Here is a 23,804-nt window from a genome sequence, read left to right as displayed (position 1 = left end):
ATCACAACAGAACAGAACTGAAAGTACTTTTTCTGAAAGCCTGATGCCTGAGCTTCACCCAGCAATGATATAATCTCACCAAGCTGAAAACGAATCAATTCTTAATCAAAACAAAATTGCATTCACCCAAGCTCTTTATGGTGGTTAATTGGACCTCTGGCTCCTAAAAGCTTTGTTGTCTTTCAAACCAAGACTCTTCTAAAACATGGGGCGGAATTCTCCGACCCCCCGCAGGGTCGGGGAGTCTCCCGGGGCCGGCGTAATTCCTGCCCCCGCCGTAGCCGGAATTCTCCGCCATCCGGGAATCGGCGGGAGTGGAAATCGGGCCCCGCCGATCGGCGTGCCCCCCGTGGCGATTCTCCGGCCTGCGATGGGCCTAAGTCCCGCCGCTGTCGGGCCTCTCCCGCCGACGTGGTTCAAACCACCTCTGTGCCGGCGGGATTGGCGTGGGGGCAGGGGGCGATCGGACCCCGGTGGTGCCCCCACAGTGGCCTGGCCCATGATCGGGGCCCACCGATCGGCGGGCGGGCCAGTGCCGTGGGGGCACTCTTTTTCTTCCGCCGCCGCCGCCACAGCCTCCACCATGGCGGAGGCGGAAGAGACCCCTTCCATCATGCATGCGCCGGTGGTGACGTCAGCAACTGCCAAAGGCCGTTGGCGCCAGTTTTGGCGCCAGTCGGCGAAGCGGGAGCCACTCCAGCGCGGGCCTTGCCCCTAAAGGTGCGGAGAATTCCGCACCTTTGGGGAGGCCCGACGCCGGAGTGGTTGGCGCCACTCCGCTACGCCGGGACCCCCCGCCCCGCCGGGTAGGTGAGAATTTTGCCCAAGACTTCCATAGTTGAATACATTCCAATCCATGCTTCCAACCCTTACTTCAGCAAATGCTGATAATACAATATATCTGAATTTCCTACATTTATTACAACCAAGATGGGTTGGTTAGCAAAAGGAGATTTATGTTATTTTTTTTTAAATATTTTATTCGGGCATTTGCATAAACAAACAGAACAAATGAAAGCAGAAGTGAAATTTGCAACATAATTAATAACCAACACCCACTCCCTCCCTGCCTTACCCCCTCCTTCCATCCTGCCTTCCCCAATTTGACCCCTTAAACCCCCTCCTCCCCCCCACCCCACCCCCCCCCCCCCCCACCCCACGCCTTGCTCTCTGCTGACACCTCAATCTTCCTAAAAGAAGTCAATGAACAGCTTCCACCTCTGAGCAAACCCATCGACCGACCCCCTCAAGATGAACACGATTCCCTCCCAACCTCAGGAATCCCGTCAGGTCACTCACCCACACCCCCGCTTTCGGCGGCTCCACCCAAGCAGAATCCATCTCAGGGCTCTCAAAGTGGCAACGGCCAAGACACGGCCTCTCTCGCCCCCTGGACATTGTGGCACACCAAATATTGCTACCTCTGGACTCGGCGCCACCTTCACCTCCGACACCTCAGACATTACGTCCGCAAACACCTGCCAGAACCCCTTCAGCTTAGGACATGCCCAAAACATGTGGACATGATACATGAGCCTCTCCGCGCACCACCCACACCGATCCTCTACTCCCTCAAAGAACCTATTCTTCTTCGTCACCGTCACGTGCGCCCTTGAATTACTTTAAACTGAATAAGACTGAGCCTCGCTCACAACGAGGATGCATTTTCCCTCCGCAGGGGCTCCTCTTCCCCACACATCTCTTCCTCCCACTTCTGCTTAATGTCCCCCACTGGGGCCCCCTACCAAACCATTAGCTCCTTGTAGATCTCAGACACCTACTCCTCCCCATCTCCTCCTTCGACAACACCTTGCCCTGCAGCACCAAGGGCGGAAACCCAGGAAAGGATGTTCTCCCCCTCCTCATTAAATTCCAAACCTGCAAGTACCTGAAACCATTCCCCCTGGGCAGCTCATATTCTTCCTCCAGGTTCTCTAATTTCACAAAGCTGCCCTCTTCGAACAGGTCCCTGAATCGCTCAATCTCAGCGTGGCGCCACCTCCGAAACCTCGCATTCAGTCCCCCACAGTGCAAAACTATGATTATCCCAGATTGGTGCCCACACCGGGGCCCTCTCCAGTCTCAAATGCTGCCTCTACTCCCCCCACACCCTCAAGGCCGACGCCACCACTGGGCTCACGGAATACCTGGCCATGGAAAATGGCAGAGGTGCCGTTAGTAATGCCCTCAAGCCCTTTCCCCTACAAGAAGCCGCCTCCATTCATCCCCATACCGACCCCACCCTACCACCCATTTACCCATTTCCTGACCATAACGATATTTGCCGCCCAGTAGTAAGTCATTGTATTCCACAACACGAACACCCCGTCCTCACCCCCGCTCAAAAAAAGCCGTTTTGACCCGCGGGATCTTCCCCGCCCATACAAACCCAGAGATCATTAACCTTCTTAATTAATTACTTCGGGACAAAGATTGGAAGGTTCTGAAATATGAACAGGAACCTTGACAGCACTGTCAACTTCACTGTCTATATCCGTCCAGCCAATGATAGTGGCAGCACATCCCATCTCTTAAAATCCCCCTTCATCTGCTCCACCAATAGAATCACAGAAGTTTACAAAATGGAAACAGGCCCATTAACTCAGATGGTCCGTGTCGCCCAGTTTCTATCACTAAGCTAGTCCCACTTGCCTGCATTTGGCCCATATTCCTCCACACCCACGCTGCCCAATTGTCTAACTGCATTTTAAAGGACAAAATTGTACCCGCCTCTACCACTGCCCCTGGCAGCCTGTTCCAGATGCTCACCACCCTCTGTGTGAAGAAATTTCCCCTCTGGTCTCTTTTGTATCTCTATCCTCTCACCTTAAAAATATGCCCTCCAATTCTAGACTCCTCAACCTTTGGGAAAAGATGTCGACTATCTACCTTATCGATGCTCCTCATTGTTTTATAGACCTCTATACGATCACCCTAAGCCTCCTACTCTCCAGGGAAAAATGTCTTAGCCTATCCAGCCTCCCTTTATAACTCAGACCATCAAGTCCTGGTTGCATCCTCATAAATCTCTTCTGCAGTCTTTCTAGTTTAACAATATCCTTCCTATAATAGGGTGACCAGAACTGAACACAGTATTCCATGTGTGGTCTCACCAAAGTGTGGTCTCATCAAACTTCAACATGACATCCCAACTTCTATATTCAGTATTCTGACCAATAAAACCTGGCATGCTGAATGCCTTCTTCACCACCCTGTCCACCGGTGACTCCACTTTCAAGGAGCTATGAACCTGTATTCCTAGGTCTCTTTATTCTGTAACTGTCCCCAACTCCCTACCATTAACTGAGTAGGTCCTGCCCTGATTTTGTCTACCAAAATGCATCACCTCACATTTATCCAAATTAAACTCCATCTGCCATTCATCGGCCCACTGGCCCAATTGGTCAAGATCCTGTTGCAATCTTATATACCTTCTTCACTATCCACTGTGCCACCAATCTTGGTGTCACCTGCAAACTTACCAACCATGCCTCCTACATTCTCATCAAAATCATTTATATATATCACAAATAACAGTGGACCCAGCACTGAACCCTGAGGCACACCACTGGTCACAGGCCTCCAGTTTGAAAAACAGACCTCCACAACCACCCTTTGGCTTCGGTCGCCAAGCCAATTTTGTATCGAATTGGCTACCTCGCCCTGGATTCCGTGAGATTTAACTTTTTGCAACAACCTACCAAAGGCCTTGCTAAAGTCTGTGTAGACAACGTCGACCGCACTGCCCTCATCTACCTTCTTGGTTACACCTTCAAAATACTCAATCAAATTCGTGAAACATGACTTTCCCCTTACAAAGCCATGCTGCCTTTCCCTAATTAGCCCTTGCCTGTCTAAATGCCTGTAGATCCTGTCATTCAGAATACCGTCTAACAGCTTACCGACTACAGAAGTAAGACTCACCAGTCGGAAGTTCCCGGGACATTACTTTTTATTTCCCCAATTTCCCTAACGTTCGTGCCTTTCTCAACAATAAATACTGATGAGAAATATGCATTTAGGACCTCTCCCATCCCTGTGGATCCGCACATAGATGACCCTGTCTACCTTTAAGAGGGCCTACGCTCTCCCTAGTCATTCTTTTGCCCTTAATGTATCTGTAAAAGCTCTTTGGATTTTCCTTTGCCTTATCTGCCAAGACAATCTCATGTCCCCTTTTTGCCCTCCTGATTTCTCTCTTTACTCTACTCCGGCAAACCCTTTACACGTCAAAGGATCCACTTGATCCCAGCTGCCTATGCATGTCATATGCCTCCTTCTTCCTTTTGACCATGGCCTCAATATCCCGAGTCAACCAGGGTTCCCTTCTTCTACCAGCCTTACCCTTCACTCTAAGAGGAATGTGCTCACCCTGAACCCTAGCTAACTCACTTTTTGGAAGACTCCTAGTTCCCAGCTGCCCCCTTGCCTGTAAACAGGCTCCCCCAATCAACTTTTGAAAGTTCCCGCCTAATACCTTCGAAATTGGCCTTGTCTCAATTTAGAATTTTAACTTTTGGTCCAGAACTATCATTCTCCATAGCTATCATAAAATTAATGGAATTATGGTCATTGGTCCCAAAGTGATCCCTCACTAACACTTCTGTCACCTGCCCTTCCTTATTCCCCAAGAGGAGGTCAAGTTTTGCCCCCTCTCTGGGCAGGCTAGCCACATATTGCATGAGGAATTCTTCATGAATACACACACCAAATTTCTCTCCATCCAAATCCCTAGTGCTGTGGCTATCCCAGTTGATTTTGGGAAAAAGTCGCCTACTATTACCATCCTATTTATCCGGCAGCTATTCGTAATCTCCTGACATATTTGCTTTTTGATTTCCCGCTGACTATTCGGGAACCTATAATACAGTCCTATCAAAGTGATCTCACCTTACTTATTTTTAAGTTCTACCCATATAGACTCAGTGGGCAAACCCTTGGAAATATCCTCTCTCTGTACTGCCGTGATACTGTCCCTAATCAAAAACGCAACTCCCCCTCCTCTCTTACCTCCTGTTCTATCTTTCCAAGAGCAAATGTACCCCAGAACATTGAGCTGCCAGTCCTGCCCCTCCTTTAGCCATGTTTCAGTAATAGCTATATCCCAGTCCCATGTACCTATCCATGCCCTGAGTTCATCTGCCTTGCGCCCCCCCCCCCGCCCCCCCCACCCCCGCCCGATCTACTCACAAATCCACCCAGTGCGGTGCATGGTTTGAGACTACAATCACCCAATCTTCAGTCAGGCATCCCAACCAGCAATGCTTTGTCCATCACAAAAAAGTCAATCTGGGAGTACACCCTGTGCATCTGGGAGAAATACAAAAATTCCTTCAACCTCGGCCTCCCAAATCTCCACAGATCCCTTAACAAACCCTTTCAACTCCTTCGCCACCACCGACACCTTGGACGACCTCACCCTCGATCGGTCCAAGCTTGGCTCAATGACCGTGTTAAAATCCGCCCCCTGGAGAAGCAAGGTGGCACAGTGGTTAGCACTGCAGTCTCACGGCGCTGAGGTCCCAGGTTCGATCCTGGCTCTGGGTTACTGTCCATATGGAGTTTGCACATTCTCCCCGTGTTTGCGTGGGTTTCGCCCCACAACCCAAAAAATGTGCAGGGTAGGTGGATTGACAAGCTAAATTGCCCCTTAATTGGAAAAAAATGAATTGGGTGCACTAAATTCTTTTTTAAAAATCCGCCCCCATAATCAACCGGTGCGAGTCCAGATTAGGAATCTTCCCCAGCACCCACCTCATAAACTCCACACCATCCAAATTTGGGGCATAAACATTTACCAGGACCAGCAGCCCCTCCAGCTTGCCACTAATCATCACAAACAGAATCTGCCACAATGTTCCCCATCCTGAATGCCACCCACTTATTCACCAGCACCGCCGCCCCTCTCGTCTTCATGCCCAGTCCTGAATGGAACACCTGCCCTACCCATCCATTCTTCAGCCTTGTCTGGTTCCCTATGTTTAACTGCGTCTCATGTGGAAAAGCCACGTCCGTGCTGCATAGAGCTCACATGACGGGGACAAGGATGAGCCGGTTCTTTGGGGGTGAGGACAGGTGTGTCAGATGTCTGGGAAGCCCAGCGAACCATGTGCATATGTTCTGGGCATGTCCGGTGCTGGAAGGGTTCTGGAAGGGGGTGGCAAGGACGGTGTTGAAGGTGGTGGGGTCCAGGGTCAAACCAGGATGGGGGCTTGCGATCTTTGGGGTCGGGGTAGAACCGGGGGTACAGGAGGCTAGGGAGGCCGGAATACTGGCCTTTGCGTCCCTAGTGGCTCGACGAAGGATATTAATTCAATGGAAGGACGCGAGGCCTCCAAGCGTTGAAACTTGGATTAACGATATGGCTAGCTATATTCAGCTAGAAAGGATCAAATTTGCCCTGAGAGGGTCGGTACAGGGATTCGCCAGGCGGTGGCAACCTTTCCTTGACTTTTTAGATCAGAGATAGACGTTCGGGGTCGTGGCAGCAGCAACCCGGGGGGGGGGGGGGAGGGGGGGGGGGGGAGGGGGGGGGGGGGAGGGGAGGGGGGGGCAGCAAGGGTCGTGGGGGGACATGCACGACGCGGGCAAGTCTGCTCGCTGCTCATGTCTGAAACTGTAGGCTGCCTTGTTTGTTAAGGTTGCCTGGGGGGGGGACTGGTGCGCGCGAGTGGGCGGGCGAGGGAGGGACATTTGCCTAGAGGGATTGTGTTGTAAATAATTTAAAAATTAGTAGGGGTAAATGTCTGTATGGAAAAACTCTTTCAATAAAAATTATTTTTAAAAAAAAGGAAAAGCCACGTCCGCCTTCAGACTTCTCAGGTGCATGAACACACGTGACCATTTGGCCGGTCCATTCAGCCTCCTTACGTTCCACATGACCAGCCTGGTTTGGGGGCTCCCTGGCCCCCACCCCTGCCAATCAACCATAATGCTTTTTGGGCCAGTCACCGGCCCGTGTCACGCGACCCTCCAGGCCCACCCTATGTCCACCGTCATAAGACCATAAGACATAGGAGCGGAAGTAAGGCCATTCGGCCCATCGAGTCCACTCCACCATTCAATCATGGTTGATTTCAACTCCATTTACCCGCTCTCTCCCCATAGCCCTTAATTCCTCGAGAAATCAAGAATTTATCCATTTCTGTCTTAAAGACACTCAACGTCCCGGCCTCCACCGCCCTCTGTGGCAATGAATTCCACAGACCTACCACTCTCTGGCTGAAGAAATTTCTCCTCATCTCTGTTCTAAAGTGACTCCCTTTTATTCTAAGGCTGTGCCCCCCGCGTCCTAGTCTCCCCTGCTAATGGAAACAACTTCCCTACGTCCATCCTATCCAAGCCATTCATTATCTTGTAAGTTTCTATTAGATCTCCCCTCAACCTCCTAAACTCCAATGAATATAATCCCACGATCCTCAGACGTTCATCGTATGTTAGGCCTACCATTCCTGGGATCATCCGTGTGAATCTCCGCTGGACCCGCTCCAGTGCCAGTATGTCCTTCCTGAGGTGTGGGGCCCAAAATTGCTCACAATATTCTAAATGGGGCCTAACTAGTGCTTTATAAAGCCTCAGAAGTACATCCCTGCTTTATATTCCAAGCCTCTTGAGATAAATGACAACATTACATTTGCTTTCTTAATTACGGACTCAACCTGCAAGTTTACCTTTAGAGAATCCTGGACTAGGACTCCCAAGTCCCTTTGCACTTTAGCATTATGAATTTTGTCACCGTTTAGAAAATAGTCCATGCCTCTATTCTTTTTTCCAAAGTGCAAGACCTCGCACTTGCCCACGTTGAATTTCATCAGCCACTTCTTGGACCATTCTCCTAAACTGTCTAAATCTTTCTGCAGCCTCCCCACCTCCTCATCACTCGTTTTCCAACTGCGCCACAACAACCACACCCTTGTCAGCAACCCCCTCCCCAAACAAAACAGCAGTCCCAGCCCCCTCTCCTGTACCAACCACCTGATCACCCTCCACTATGCTCCCATTAACTAGCCCACCCAGCTAGCATGGCAGCCCCCAACCAAGGCCTCCAAACCTCCTACTCTAACCCCTCGATTGCCCTCCTGCCACCCACACTCCCTCAAGAAATAAAGGAACAGAAAAAAGGTGCACTCACCCTTGATGCTCCCCAAGCACCCCACCACCAAACCCAACCAAACATTTCAAGGGAGAGAAAGTTTCACAAGGACAACCAAAAGAAAACACCTCCTCATACCTCCTCAAACATTCAGCATCGCCCTTCTCCTGCCAGTCCATTGTCCCTCGAAACCTCTCTCGCCTCCTCTAGCATACCAAAATAGTATTCTCGGTTCTGGAAAGTTACCCAGAGGCGGGTGGATACTCCAAACTTCACCCCCTTCATGTTGAGGGCAGCCTTGACCAAATTAAACCCGGCCCTCCTCTTCGCCAGTTTTGCACCCAGGTCTTGATACACCCGCAGCTCTCGTCCCAGGTGCACCTCCTCGTCTGCCTCGCCCACCAAAGAATCTTTTCTTTGTCGAAGAAGGGGTGCAACCGCACCACCATCAGCCTTGGCGGCTCACCCACCTGCGAAGTCCTCGTCAGCGCCCTGTGCGCTCAATCGACATCCAGAGGCTGGTCAAAAGCACCCTCCACCATCAGCTTCTTCAACATTTTGGCCACATATGTGCCGGCCTCTGCTCCTTCGGTGCCTTTGGGCATCCCCATGTTCCTCAAATTGTGCCTTCTGGAGCGGTTCTCCAGCTCTTCCACCTTCTCCTTCAATCTCTTTTGGGTCTCATGCATCACCCCCACCTCATCCACCAATGAGGCAAGCTCATGCTCCCCCACTGCCTCCTCCACTTTCTGGATCACCTGGTCTGGAGACTCCAGCCTCTGCTCGACTATGTCAATCCCTGCTTTGAGCAGCTCCACCACCTTGGCCAAGTCTCCAGGGCCTCCCTTCTCAGCTGGCTGAACTTATCATTTAAAAAGGTCTACCAGCTGCTTCATTGACCACTGGGCAGGCAGAACAGGCCCTTTGCCCTCCGCCATCTTAACTTGTGGCGCACCTCGAAGACTCACCTGCTCCAACAACTCCCTTCTTCTCAACCCACTCCTAGTTTGTGGATCCATCCACCAGCCACACCAGGGGAGTTACAGCTTCTCCATCCAAAAATTCCACCCCTCAAAAAGGACTAAAAAATTACACCTTGAGCGGGATCTACCAAATGTGCGACCTCTCACTCCATGACCGCCACTGGAAACAAGAGGAAATTTATGTTAGACAGAAATACAACGAGGCGCTACCTTTGACAAGGTTTATAAGGTAAAAATGTGGATATATAATAGGAAAAGGCAGACAACTGAAGCATCTATAATAGGGTAACGGCTAGCGATTTAAAAAAATTCATTTATGGGATGTGGACATTACTGGTTAGGCCAACATTTATTGCCCATCCCTAGTTGCCCTTCAGAAGGTAGTGGTGAGTTGCCTTCTTGAACCGCTGAAGTCCTTGAGGTGTAGGTACACCAACTGTGCTGTTAGTGTGCAAGTTCCAGGATGTTGCTCCAGTGACAGTGAAGGAGCGGCGATATATTTCCAAGTCAGGGTGGTGAGTGACTTGGAGAGGAACCTCCAGGTGGTGGGGTTCTGAGGTATCTGCTGCTCTTGTCCTTCTATGTGGTAGTGGGTTTGGAAGGTGTTATCTAGGAACCTTGGTGAGTTACTGCAGTGCATCTTGTAGATGGTACCCACGACTGCCACTGTTTGTTGGTGGGGAGGGTTTGAATGTTTCTGAAAGGGGGAGCAATCAAACGGGCTGTTTTGTCCTGGATGGTGTCGAGCTTCTTGAGTATTGTTGGAGCTGCATTCATTGAGGCAAGTGGAGAATATTCCATTATACTCCTGACTTGTGCCTTGTAGATGGTGGACAGGCTTGTGTGTGTGTGTGTGTGTGTGTGTGTGTGTGTGTGTGTGGGGGTGGGGGGGGGGGGGGGGGGGGGGGGGGGGGTGGGGGGTCAGGGGGTGAGTTGCTCATTGTAGGATTCCTAGCCTTTGACCTGCCCTGGTAGCGACAGTATTAATATGGCTAATCCATTTCAATTTCTCATCAATGGTAGCCCCCAGGATGTTGATTGTGGGTGATTCAGTGATGGTAATGCCAATCAATGTCAAGGAGCGATGGTTAGATCCTCTCATGTAGGATATGGTCATTCCCTCGCACTTATGTGGCATGAATGTAACTTGCCACTGTCAGCCCAAGTTGGCTATTATCCAGGACTTGTTACATTTGGACATGGACTGCTTCATGATCTGAGGAGTCGAGAATGGTGCTGAACATTAGTCATCCACAAACTTCCTCACTTCTGGCCTTGTGATGGAAGGGAGGTCATTGCGAAGCAGCTGAAGACAGTTGGGCCTCGGACACTACCCTGAAGAACTCCTGCAGTGATGCCCAGACGATTGACCTCCAACCACCACAACCATCTTCCTTTGTGCTGGGGTGACTCCAACCAGCAGAGAGTTTCCCCGTTAATTCCCACTGACTCCAGTTTGGCTGAGGTTCCTTGATGCCATTCACGGTCAAATATTACCTTGATATAAAGGACAGTCACTCTCACCTCACCCCTGGCATTCAGCTCTTCGATCCTTGTGTGAACCAAGGTTGTAATGAAGTCAGCAGCTGAGTGACCCTGGCGAAACCCAAACTGAGCATCAGTGAGCAGGTTACTGCTGAGTAAGTGCTGCTTGATAGCATTATTAATGACTCCTTCCATCACTTAGTTGATGATGGAGAGTAGACTGATAGGGTGGTAATTGGCTGGGTTGCATTTGTTCTGGTTTCTGGTGTGCAGGACACACCTGGGTAATTTTCCACAATGCCGGGTAGAAAAGAAATGAAATGAAAATCCCTTATTGTGACAAGTAGGCTTCAAATGAAGTTACTGTGAAAAGCCCCTAGTCGCCACATTCGGCGCCTGTTCGGGGAGGCTGGTATGGGAATTGAACCCGCGCTGTTAGCCTTGTTTTACAAGCCAGCTGCTTAGTCCACTGTGCTAAACCAACCTCTAGATGCCAGTGTTGTGGCTGCACTGGAACAGTTTGGCTCGGGTAGTCTTCACTACTATTGCCAGAATATTATCATTAAAGGATTGGTACAACTTTGAAACCTCGGGCAGTTTTAAACCAACTCCTCTGGCAGGAAACTGGTGGAATCATATCAGCTGTCAATTTAACAGCCTGCCTCATTTTGTCATGAATAAAATGGGAATGTAAAATCAGGCAAGGTGTAAAACAGGGGGTTGCAGATAAATTAAGGGCAATTTTCTATAAGGCACAAAAGGGAAAATGCTGGAAAATCTCAGCACGTCTGGCAGCATCTGTAGGGAGAGAAAAGAGCTAACGTTTCGAGTCCGATGACTCTTTGTCAAAGCTCTATAAGGCACGTTAGCCTAAAATTACCCTGCTCCCTGCCTAATCAAAAACATGTCGGGAAAAATTGATGGAAACATTTCCAGGTTCACTTGTGGTGGGTTTTGCAGGGAGTTTCCCGCCGGCCCTGCCGATGAGTTCCCCTCCCCCTCCGGAATCAAACGACACTCCGGAAAGATCTCTGTGCGGTAGCGAGTGAGAATTGCCCCGAGTATTCCGGTGCCCGGCCCAGCAAGGCCGGCACCACAATTCAATGTTAATTGGTTCAACTTAACGAGGCCTCACGGGCTTCTTGCCGTAAATGAAGGCTTGCCAGTGATTCGCCGGGGACTGCGCTCCCCCAACTCTTCCCCCCCCCCCCCCCCCCCCCCCCACCCCCCCCCCCCCCCCCCCCCCCCCCCCCCCCCCCCCCCCCCCCCCCCCCCCCGGGTAACAAGGTCGAACAGAACCTAAGCTGCACTTGCTCAGCCAACGCTAACACGCTCGCAATAATAGCGCCGAGGAGACGGGCCGCAAGATTCGAGGATGCTGACCTAAGGAGACTGCTAGACGCCGTGGACGCCAGGAGGGATGTCTTGTTGCCCCAATGGTTTTGGAGAGTGAGCCACAAGGCAGCCAGTGCTGCCTGGAATGAGCTGGCGGGAGCTGTCAGCTGTCATCTCAGGGAGTGTGACCAGGAGGACTGGCTTCCATTGCCGTAAGCACCGGGCAGCACAAGTGAGTAGATACCAACGCCACCCCCACGGGTGCATCCACCCCCCAACTCCTCGTACGACACCAACCCTTCCTCCACCCCTTCAAACTCCCACCACTCCCTCCACACCCCTTCATGCCCGCCCCCCACTCACCACTGTGAACCATGCATGTGCCAGTGATGCACTCCATGTCTTCTCAGGAAAAGCTCCCCCATATTCGTCGGCAGAGGGCCCAGGCTGGCAGAAGTGTGCCTAACTTAAGAATCCTCACCTCCTTCAAGGAGCATGTCTTGGAGGTGAACGGGGTGGCCAAGGAGATATTGGTCACCCACACGGAGGCTGGTAGACACTGTAGAGGTGAAGAACCACTGGGCTCCACTTGGGGGCCTGTCAAACGTGAGTTATTATTGCCTTACTGACTGACCCATCCTTCCCACTGACCCCATGTCCATTCTCCCGCAGGTCATCCAGCCGACGGCGACGGCCCATCCCGGGCGTCACCTTCTCCTGACTTCGAGGAGAACATCTCGGAGGAGAGCTCCAAGGATGCCACTGTAATAGTCGCGCCACAGCTGTCATCCCCACCCTCCACCAATGCAGATACACACACCTGGGTGGGAAATGTTAGGCTTCTGGGGCACAATCTGATGTGCACCACACTGCTGAAGTTGCACATCAGGTTGGTGCAGGAAACCCCAGGCAAGGTAGCAGGCAGAGGTCTACTGGATCTCAGGACCCAGCTGGGTCCCAGCCTGATGTTGTGCCTGTGGTACAGAGGTACTCAGAGCTGATTGAGATGATAGGATGAAACCCGCCCACCCACGAGGATCCACTTGGATTGTGTGAAGTACTCACTTTACCACGATTGACAATTCCCTATCAGCAATAGCCTTCAGAGGCCTCGGCAGTCAGTGGGAGTTATGGACGGTCGGTGGGGCAGATGGGCAGGGACAAAGGTTGCCCCCGGAATGGGTACACATGATCCAGGGATTGGAATGGTGGCGCCACACGCGGTTGCCCACCCCAACCGCCTAAGATGGCGCACCCCTGCGGAGGGTACCCCACCTCCAGCCGAGCACTAGGGTGGCAGTCCCAGCACCCCCGAGCTCTTTGCCTGGAGAAAAGATGGTTACTCACCTCCTCGGCTCCCTACAGAAGCCCTTCCGCCAGGTTCAGATTTTTTAAAAGGAGTACTAATCGGTGCTAGTGCAAGCACTTGCTGAAGAGGCTGCTGAATGACAGGAGGCCGTTGGATACGGGATGGCTCCCGTTAATTGTATGGAAATTAGACTTAAGTGGTGATAATTGGTTTCTCGCCTCGCTATGGCAAGATTCCGATTTGGCAGTGCCAAGGTGTCAGCTGGGCAATGCCAAGGTGCTTAGGTTCCAGGGGAGGGCCAGGGAACCACACTACGCTATCCCTGGCTATCCAGGCGCCTCCAATGCCTGGGGAGACCCTCCGGGTGCCATTCCTCCTGGTCCATGTTTGTGTAGACCAGTATTCAACCGCGCCCAGCTGCAGCATCCCTGGGGAGGCTGGTAGACCCCGGGTATGCCTGCCGACGTAGGTGTAAAACCTACATAGGCACGAGTCGTTTGGTCACACCCCTTATGGACGGGATTCTGATTCCAATGCCGATGCCTCGCAGAACTTGAGTATACCCCGTGTGGCATAAAGGCTGCGGGAAGCCCGCGGGAGACTTCTCCTGACATCCACCGGCCGCATTGCAGTCTCGCTCGAGCGCAACGCAGCCAGTAAATCACGCCCATAGAGCTCAGAAAGCTAAACTAATAGAGTTTTTAAATTGACCCATTAAGATTGGGCTTTCAACTTCAGCATCACTGCGACATTTGCAACTGAACATATCTATGAAACAATGCAGATTGAGCATTCATTTAAAAAGTACATACCGAGTCATACGTGGTCTTGTGATGGCTTGCTCTAACTTCTGGAGCCAGGTATCCATAAGTTCCAATATTTGCTGTGAGTTTCTCAATGTCTGCCGATGAAGGCAATATTGTTAAGGGTTAAAATTAGGTAGAGCTTGGGTTTGGGAAAAACATACAAATGATACACGTTTGGACAGTGTGGTATCTAAAATATCTTTTAAATTGCAATAAATTGAGTGTGATTCATGAAACATGCTACAAAAAGCTTTTCAATCAAGTGTTCAAACTTTTGTACTGTATATGAAAAATAAAAGACATTTCTTTTTATAAATTTTCAGTAACCAATTTTGTTTTCCAATTAAGGTGTAATTAAGCGTGACCAATCCACCTACCCTGCACTTCTTTGGGTTGTGGCGGTGAAACTCACACAAACACGGGGAGAATGTGCAAACTCCACAGACACACTAACCCAGGGCCGGGATCGAACATGGGTCCTCAGCACCATAAGGCAGCAGTGCTAACCACTGCACCACCGTGCCGTCCCAAAAATAAAAGATAGTTTAGCAGATAAGATTTTTATCCTTAAATAAAGCTTGATGTGTTCCTTGTAGCATACAAGTCAAAACAAAATGTAACTCTTCTATACAGCATTAGAAGTCCTTTCCCATGTATATTGCAGACAACTGATTTTCACCACAAAATGCACAGCAATGGCTTATACGCCAGACTTTACAGCATTCATCAAAGTAAAGTTTCTAGAAAATAAATCAGTGCCTTTTAGTGCGCATATCTATGACCATATTTCTCCAGAGATTTTTTTCTTGCACACAATCTTTGGAAGCTAGTTATTTTGGCAAACAAATGGACAGCAAAATAATTTACACATCACCATCACTCAGCTCCACTTGATCATCCATTTTGTTCTTACAGGTGAAAGCTTTGTTTTCTGTGCATACCTGAAGTGTGGAGCACAATACGTTCTAATCAGTAATCACGTCCATGCAGAAAGAAAATAGCACTGGAATAAGCAAGCCTTTCTTTCATTGAACTTCACTTGTGTTTTCCAGACATCTGCTCGTCATAGAACAGTTCAGTGGTAAAGGTTTACTTGATTAAACTGCAGATTGTGTACTTTTGTATTATTTAGGGGATGGACTCTTATCCGAGTGACTGAAAACACCTGAAGATTGTGGAGTGCGATACCTCAATAATACTACAGCACCAGTGTAACATTGACCATACTCCTAACAAGGATAAAAGTAGTCAGTTCAATTGCATTGCTTCAACCACATCAGAGTTTAAAGACCGAGTCATTTTTTAAATGTATTTGTTCACAGGATGAGGGCATCGCTGGCTCGGCCAGTATTCATTACCCATCCCATTGCCCTTGAAAGGTAGTGGTGAACTGCCTTCTTGAATCGTTGCAGTCCATGTGGCGTGGGGACAGCTACAGTGCTGTTAGGGTGCTCCAGAAATTTGACCCAGTGACAGTGAAGGAACGGCAATATAGTTCCAAGTCAGGATGGTGTGTGTCTCTCAGGTCAAACGCTGCCTTGATGTCAAGGGCAGTGACTCTCACCTCACCTCTGGAGTTCAGGTCTTTGTCCATGTTTGGACCAAGGCTGCACTGAGTTCTGGAGCTGAGTGTCTCTGGCGGAACCCAAACTAAGCATTGGTGACCAGGTTATTGTTGAGTAAGTGGAGCTTGATAAAACTGTTGACGACACCTTCCATCATTTTCAAAAGAAGGCTGATGGAGCAGTAATTGGCTAGGTTGGATTTGCCCTGGTTTTTGTGGACAAGACATAGATGGATAAATTTTCCACATTGCCAGGTAAATGTCAGTGCTGTAGCTGTACTTTATCATAGAATTTACAGTGCAGAAGGAGGCCATTCGGCCCATCGAGTCTGCACCGATTCTTGGAAAGAGCACCCTACCCAAGGTCAACACCTCCACCCTATCCCCATAACCCAGTAACGCCCCCCCCCCCCCCCCCACACTAAGGGCAATTTTAGACACTAAGGGCAATTTATCATGGCCAATCCACCTAACCTGCACATCTTTGGACTGTGGGAGGAAACCGGAGCACCCAGAGGAAACCCACGCACACACGGGGAGGATGTGCAGACTCCACACAGACAGTGACCCAAGCCGGAATCGAACCTGGGACCCTGGAGCTGTGAAGCAATTGTGCTATCCACAATGCTACCGTGCTGCCCTTTTTTCAAATTACTGGAACAGCTTGGCTCGGGGCACGGCTAGTTCTGGAGCACAAGTCTTCAGTACTATTGTCGGAATACTGAAAGGGCCCCTACCCTTTGCAGTATCCAGTGCCTTCAAGCTGTTTCTTGACACAACATGGAGCAAATTGAACTGGCTGAAGACAGACATCTGTAATGCCGAAGACTTAACGGGTTCTTTCTAACAAGTGAAAACTGAATTACTAGAAAAAAGATAACTCGGTTCTATTAAATTTGAGTTCCTAAAAACATACGATAGGGCAGCGCAATGTTTGCCTTCTACACAAACTGATGTGTTTCATAGCCACCTTTCCAACAGCTTGCTCAAGCAATGCCAAATTGTATTGATGAGCGGTTGTTGTTTATATGGTTTGTCTTGGAGGCCAGTAAACAGCATCACATTGAGGCAAGAGCTGCAGTGTAACAACAGTATTAGTGAACTATGCTCAATACAGATGCTTATAGTTGAAAGGCTGTACTCTTAATTATAACAGCAAAGTATAATTAAGTTTCCACAATTTCGAAAAAGAACGCAACAGAAAGCCACGTCAACTAAGTGGAAAAGGATAAATCCTATTAAATATATTGAAACACCAATGCACATTACCTGAGATGTACAGAATCTGGACAAACCAAAATCTCCAATTTTCACACTTCCATCTTGGTCAATAAATATGTTTCCAGGTTTCAGGTCTCGATGTATAATATTCTTTTGAGATTAAAAAAAATGTTATGTTTAATCCAGAATATTACTGAATGCGCTGTTTATTCTCCCAATAGACGCTCACTCTATCACAGTAGGGGCCAAATGCAGCCCGTCTGGGTTGTTAAGTAATGGGTTAAGAGACATTGCAATTAGTTGTCTCATTTATGTTAAGTGTTCAATGATTGTCTCATTTATGTTAAGTGTTCAATAATTGACACTGATATGTAAAGGGGCTTCAGGTGGACTCTGGAGCTTGTGATGATCTGTAGAGTTCTGTGCAAAGTGAGTTTGAACCATTAAAGGTGTGTTGGTGAAAAAGGAGCTGAACTCTTGCCTCTTCATACCACAGCATCTAGTACATATTAACAATGGTAGCAGAGGATGGGTGCTGTGTAAATGTGAAGGCTTGAAAGATACAATTTTTCCAGATCAAACCAAGGAGTGAAAAAAAAAAGGGAAACATGGCTGAACCCAGGACAAAGATGGCTGGTTATGATTATCCTCCCCTATTTTCTGAAAGGGAATCATATGACCAATGGAGAAGTGCAGTAGTTATGTGGACTAAGGTGACTGCTTTAGGAAAGAGAAAACAAGGTATGGCATTGGCTCTTTCTTTACCATATGGCAGTAAAATCCGAAACAAAGTGCTTTCTGAGCTGGAGTTGGAAGAGTTAGACTCAGAAGAAGGTCTGGCGACTTTATTACTTTATATGGACAAGATTTATAAGAAAGATGACTTGTTAAGTGCGTATGAAGCATAGTCGGATTTTGATAAGTTCCGGAAAATGGAGGATTTATCTATGGAAGACTATATAATGGAATTTGGCAGATTATATAAAAAGCTGCAGAAACACAGGCTGGAATTTCCACAGTCTGTGTTGGCCTTTAAATTACTTGACTGTGCTAGAGTGAGCAACATGGATAGGCTCCTGGTTTTGACAGGAGTTCAGTTTACGGATAACGATACCTTATTCGATCAGATGACAGCAGCTTTTTTTTTAAATTTGGGGGAAACATTTGATTCTGATGACCCAAATAGGTCAGCCTGCTATAAGGCAGAATATAGAAGATACACTACCAAAAGGATGGCGAAATTGTATGGCTACGAACAGGCCTCAAGACTATAGAAGACCGAGACAAGGAAATTATGAAGACAGAAACCAAGTTAGAACCTACAATAGGAGGATGAACTCCAGAAATGCACAGGGCATGATAAATTGATGTTTTCGATGTGACTCTCAATACCATTATGCTTTCAACTGTCCAACTCGTTATGATAGAGTATTTGAAGCGACACATGACACTGAAGAGGAAGAAGAGGAAAAAGATAGTGACCAGAAAGAAGGCATTGTCCTATTAACAAGCTGTTTCACGCCGGTAATGAGGGTGTTGGTTGCAGAATCTTTTAACTGTGCTGTATTGGACAATGGCTGCACATCTACTGTGTGTGGGATTGACTGGTTAAAATGTTATCTGGACTCATTGGATGCTGAAAATCGTAACAAGGTTAAGGAATTTAAAAATTCCACAAGTTTCAGGTTTGGGGATGATAATACTCTGAAGTCGCTGAAAAGAGTGGTGATCCCTTGCAATATTGCTGGAGTGAATCATTTTATTAGCACGGATGTTGTATCAAGTGAGATACCTTTGCTTCTGAGCAGACCGTCGATGAAGAAAGCATACATGAAGGTGGATATGGAACAGGATAAGGCAACAGTTTTTGGAAAGACGGTGGACTTACAATTTACACAGTCGGGACATTATTGTATTCCATTATTGACAAATAATGTTTCTAGTAGAGTGTTTAAGGATGTATTAATGACAGTTGATAATGTGACTTTAGCTGGTAAAAATCTTATTGTAGTAAAACTGCATTGGCAATTTTCACATCCATCTCCTCGGAGGCTGAAAAATTTATTAAAGGATGCAGGGGTAAGGGATGATGACTATTCTAAGCTGATGGAACAGGTTAGTGATCGCTGTGACGCTTGCAGGAAGTACAGAAGGACACCAGCACGACCGATAGTAACCCTACCTTTGGCCAGGGATTTTAATGACATTGTGGCCATGGACCTTAAGATCTGGGATAAAGCAAATAATATATGTATTTTGCAGATTTAGCTACTAGATTTAGTCAATCAACGATTGTACCAAGTAAAGAAAAGAGTAATTTTGGACAAAATTGTGGAAAAATGGATCGGGACAGGAATGGGTCCACCAGCAAAATTCTTTACGGACAATGGGGGAGAATTTGCTAATGATGAATTTAGGGATATGTGTGAAAACATGAATATCAGAGTTATGAACACGGCTGCCGAAAGCCCGTTTAGTAATGGTGTCTGCGAAAGAAATCATGCTGTTATCGATGACATACTTCGGAAAATTTGGGGAGATCGACCAAACTGCACGCTTAATTCAGCTTTAGCATGGGCGGTACATGCAAAGAATTGATTGCAGATGGTTGGGGGCTATAGTCCTTATCAGTTAGTGTTTGGTACAAATCCTAAAATTCCCTCCATTTTGGATGACCAGCCCCCAGCTTGGGAAGGGACTAAAATTAGCTCCGGTTTTGCTGAACATTTTTTTTTTTTAAATATAATTTTATTGGAATTTTTTACAGAAAATATAAAACGTAACGACAAACAATGAAATGCAACATAATAACTGTAACACCCCCAGACCGTATCGACGCATGTATCCCATCCCCCAACCCCTCAACCCCAATGAACAACAAAAGAACTTAAAAATAAATTTAAATTAAATAAACAAAGTCATCGTCCGCCCCCCCACCTTTTCCCTTCCCTCCCCCTTACCCTCCCCACCCTTTACCCTCCCCACCCTTTACCCTCCCCACCCTTTTCCCTCCCCCACCCCCCCCCCCCCCCCGGGTTGCTGCTGCTACTGTCCCCGTACCCTATCGTTGAGCCAGAAAGTCGAGAAAAGGTTGCCACCGCCTAAAGAACCCTTGTACAGACCCTCTCGGGGCGAATTTGATCTTCTCTAGCTTAATGACACCCGCCATGTCATTGATCCAGGTCTCCACGCTTGGGGGCCTCGCATCCTTCCATTGCAGCAAGATCCTTCGCCGGGCTACTAGGGACGCAAAGGCCAGCACACCAGCCTCTTTCGCCTCCTGCACTCCCGGCTCCACCCCAACCCCAAAAATCGCGAGTCCCCATCCTGGCTTGACCCTGGATCCCACCATCCTCGCCACCCCCTTCCAGAACTCCTCCAGTGCCGGGCATGCCCAGAACATATGGGCATGGTTCGCTGGACTCCCCGAGCACCTGACACGCCAGTCTTCACCCCCAAAGAACCTACTCATCCTCGTCCCAGTCATGTGGGCCCGGTGCAGCACCTTGAATTAGATGAGGCTAAGCCGCGCACACGAGGAGGCAGAATTAACCCCCTCCAGGGCATCAGCCCATGTCCCGTCTTCGATCTGTTCCCCCAGTTCCCCCTCCCACTTAGCTTTCAGCTCCTCTACTGACGCCTCCTCTGCCTGCTGCATAACCTTGTAGATATCAGATATCTTCCCCTCTCCGACCCAGACCCCCGAAAGCACCCTGTCGCTCACCCCCCTCGCGGGAAGCGAAGAGAATCCCTCCACCTGCCGCCTAGCAAATGCCTTTACCTGCAGATACCTGAACATGTTCCCCGGGGAGCCCAAATTTCTCCTCCAACTCCCCCAGGCTCGCAAACCTCCCATCAATAAACAGGTCCCTCAGCTGTCTGATGCCCGCTCTGTACCAACCCTGAAATCCCCCATCAATGTTCCCCGGGACGAACCTATGGTTCCCCCTTAACGGAGCCTCCATCGAGCCCTCCCACTTCTCCCCTATGTCGCCTCCACTGCCCCCAAATCTTGAGGGTAGCCGCCACCACCGGACTCGTGTTTTGCTGAACATTTAAACGCGTTACATAGCAGTAGGAAAGCTTTTTTGGAAGCAGAAGTCTCTGAAAGAATTCGCAGAGCTTTAAGACATAATGCACGGCCATCAGATGCCGTTTTTCAACAAGGAGAAATGGTGTACTATAAGAGAGACAATTCTAATGAATGGAAAGGCCTAGGGAAGATCATAGGCATAGATGGTAAAACATTTATTTTGCAACATGGTAATCAAACTGTTAGGGTACATTCATCAAGGATAATGGGTACCGATTACAAATTTTCAAATTTAGACAGAGCAGACAGACAAGACGAAGAACCAGAGTCATCTAGTACGCATGTGTTACAGAACTATGAGGACCAGTTAACTGATTTATAGACAGGGTTTCTCTAGAGGAACACGACCCTTCTGATAAAATTAGATCAGGCCATTTTTCCGAAAGGGCAACTGCCAAAGGTTGGTACAATAGTGACATACTTGCCTGAAGGGTCTAGTCAATGGAAGGATGCAACTGTTATTAGTAGAGCAGGGAAGGCCACTGGAAAGTATAAACATTGGTTGAATGTACAGCATTCAGGGGAGGAAGTTAAGACAATGGATTGGGAAAACGAAGTTCAAAAATAGAGGGCACAGAAACGCAGTGCCAGTTCAGATAGTGAACAGGTTCGCAGGAAAATGTCGAGAACTATTGAAAGGACATCCTGCTACAGAAGAGAAAGATCAAGCAGTACAGAACGAGATACCAGGCAGGAAAGGGGACGTAGTTTATCAAGATCTCGGAACATGAGTAAGACTACGAATACTAATAGAAGTAGAAGCCCACATGCACGTGAGATTTTGGTGGCTTCAAATAAATTAGATGAAAAAGTTATCAAAGATGCTAAACAGCAAGAATTGTATAGTTGGAGTGAATTTGGGGTATACACGGAAGTACCGGATAGGGGACAAAAAGCTCTATCCCAGATGGATTTGTACAGAAAAGGTTCTTCCAGATGGAACTTAAGGCAAAGGCCAGGCTTGTGGCAAGGGGATTTGAAGAAAACTTAAGACGATCAGGACTTGAGGGTAGATTCACCTACAGCAGGAAAGGTTATTTTAAAGATCATCTTGGCTCTATTAGCCACAAAGGCATGGGACTGCAAATCTATAGATATAAAAGCTGCCTTTTTGCAGGGGCGCTCCAGAGAGACATTTTTCTCCGTCCTCCTAAAGAAGCAGCTAACACAGAAGGGGTACTGTGGAAGTTGAACAAATGTGTATATGGATTAAATTATGCATCTAGAGCAGGGGTGGGCAAACTACGGCCCGCGGGCCGCATGCGGCCCGCCAAAGGTATTTCTGCGGCCCACCAAGTCATTAAAAAAAAAAAAAAAAAAAAAAAATTTTTTAATTTTTTTTTTTTTATTTATTTTTTTTATTTTTAATTTTTTTTTAAGGTTAATGGGGGGGGGCTGTTGGGTTACTTACTGGTATAGGGTGGATACGTTGACTTGAGTAGGGTGATCATTGCTCGGCACAACGTCGAGGGCCGAAGGGCCTGTTCTGTGCTGTACTGTTCTATGTTCTATATGAGGCGCCCAGAATCATAACCGGGTGAAGTAATTATTTTACTTAATATACTATGCGGCCCTTTGTGAATTTCTGAATGTGGCCCTTGCACGGAAAAGTTTGCCCACCCCTGATCTAGAGTGTGGTACTTTTCGGTAAGGTCAGTCTTGTTAAAGTTAGGCTGTTGCCAGTTGAAAGCAGATCCTGCAATGTTTTACTGGCACTATAAAGGAAATCTTGCTGGTATCTTCATGATGCATGTCGATGATTTTTTGTGGGGTGGGACTAGTGATTTTGAAGCTATTGTAATCTCTGGTTTGAGAAAAGAATTCAGGGTTGGAAGTCAGGCTTCCGGTGCATTTAAATATATTGCTTTGGAAATCGGACAGACTCAGTTAGGGGCAACTTTACGTCAGCAATCTTACTTGGAAAGCATCAGTCCAATAGCAATTAGTTGTGGCCGGGTTTCACAAAAAGACGCAATGGTTTCAAAGATAGAAAAAGAGCAACTGCGAAGTTTAATTGGGCAACTGAACTGGTTAGGAAGACAGACTAGACCGGACGTGAGTTTTGATGTTTTAGAGTCGAGTACAAAGGTGAATGATCCCAAGTGGAAGACGTAATAAGAGCAAATAAAGTGTTGGCCAAACTAAAAATGCAGGTGTGTTTTGAAGTTCCCTGTTTTAGGTGATCCTAGGCATTTGAAACTCATAGTTTATAGTGATGCGTCCTATGCAAATGATGGAGTTTCAAGCGCAGGAGGTTTTATAATTTTTCTTTTGGTGAACAATGGTAAATGTTGCCCTCTTGTGTGGGAAACAAAGAAAATAAGGAGTGGTCAAAAGCACTTTGGCTGCTGAGACTTTAAGCTTAGTGGAAGCGGTGGATATGGCCTTTTTTATATAAGTCCGATATTGACAGAAATTTTGGGATTAGAGGATTTGGGTAATATTCCTATTGACTCACATTGACAATAAATCTCTGTGGGAAAATGTGCACTGTATAAAAAGTGTCAATGAAAAGAGGTTACGGATAGACATCGCAAGTTTAAAGCAGATGTTGGACAGAGGGGAAATAACAAAAATTAAATGGGTTGACAGTAGCTATCAACTGTCAGACTGTTTCACGAAAAGCGGGCTAGTTCACAGAAACTTTTAGATATCGTGAATGAAGGGCGCCTGTTTCTGTGAATGTTTTTTTTTCTTCAACTTAAAAAAAATAAATGGGGGAATCAGGTGTGTGTTTTAGTTTCTTGATTTTATTTTTACCTAATTGTTTTTTTTCTCCAAGGAAGGGGAGACTGTTAAGTAATGGGTTAAGAGACATTGCAATTAGTTTTCTCATTTATGTTAAGTGTTCAATAATTGACACTGATATGTAAAGGGGCTTCAGGTGGACTCTGGAGCTTGTGATGATCTATCGAG

At 47.8% G+C, this 23,804-nt stretch overlaps 1 protein-coding gene across 3 annotated transcripts in view; it reads right to left on the bottom strand.

Annotated features, from left to right (window-relative positions):
* LOC119964853 (eIF-2-alpha kinase GCN2-like) overlaps nt 1-23,804 on the bottom strand; it is a 128,806-nt gene that overhangs the window by 67,937 nt on the left and 37,065 nt on the right. For all 3 annotated transcript variants that reach the window (XM_038794912.1, XM_038794914.1, XM_038794913.1), the window contains 3 exons: nt 16,844-16,945; nt 14,885-14,951; nt 14,017-14,105 (listed from right to left, as the gene is read on the bottom strand). In XM_038794912.1, the coding sequence (XP_038650840.1) occupies nt 14,017-14,105; nt 14,885-14,951; nt 16,844-16,945 (258 nt within the window). The remainder of the gene's footprint in view (nt 1-14,016; nt 14,106-14,884; nt 14,952-16,843; nt 16,946-23,804) is intronic.

The sequence above is a fragment of the Scyliorhinus canicula genome, chromosome 4 (genome assembly GCF_902713615.1).
Source record: "Scyliorhinus canicula chromosome 4, sScyCan1.1, whole genome shotgun sequence".
NCBI classification, from domain to species: domain Eukaryota; kingdom Metazoa; phylum Chordata; class Chondrichthyes; order Carcharhiniformes; family Scyliorhinidae; genus Scyliorhinus; species Scyliorhinus canicula.
The sequence above is the reverse complement of the archived record's forward strand: the minus strand, read 5'-3'. Positions and strand labels throughout refer to the sequence as shown.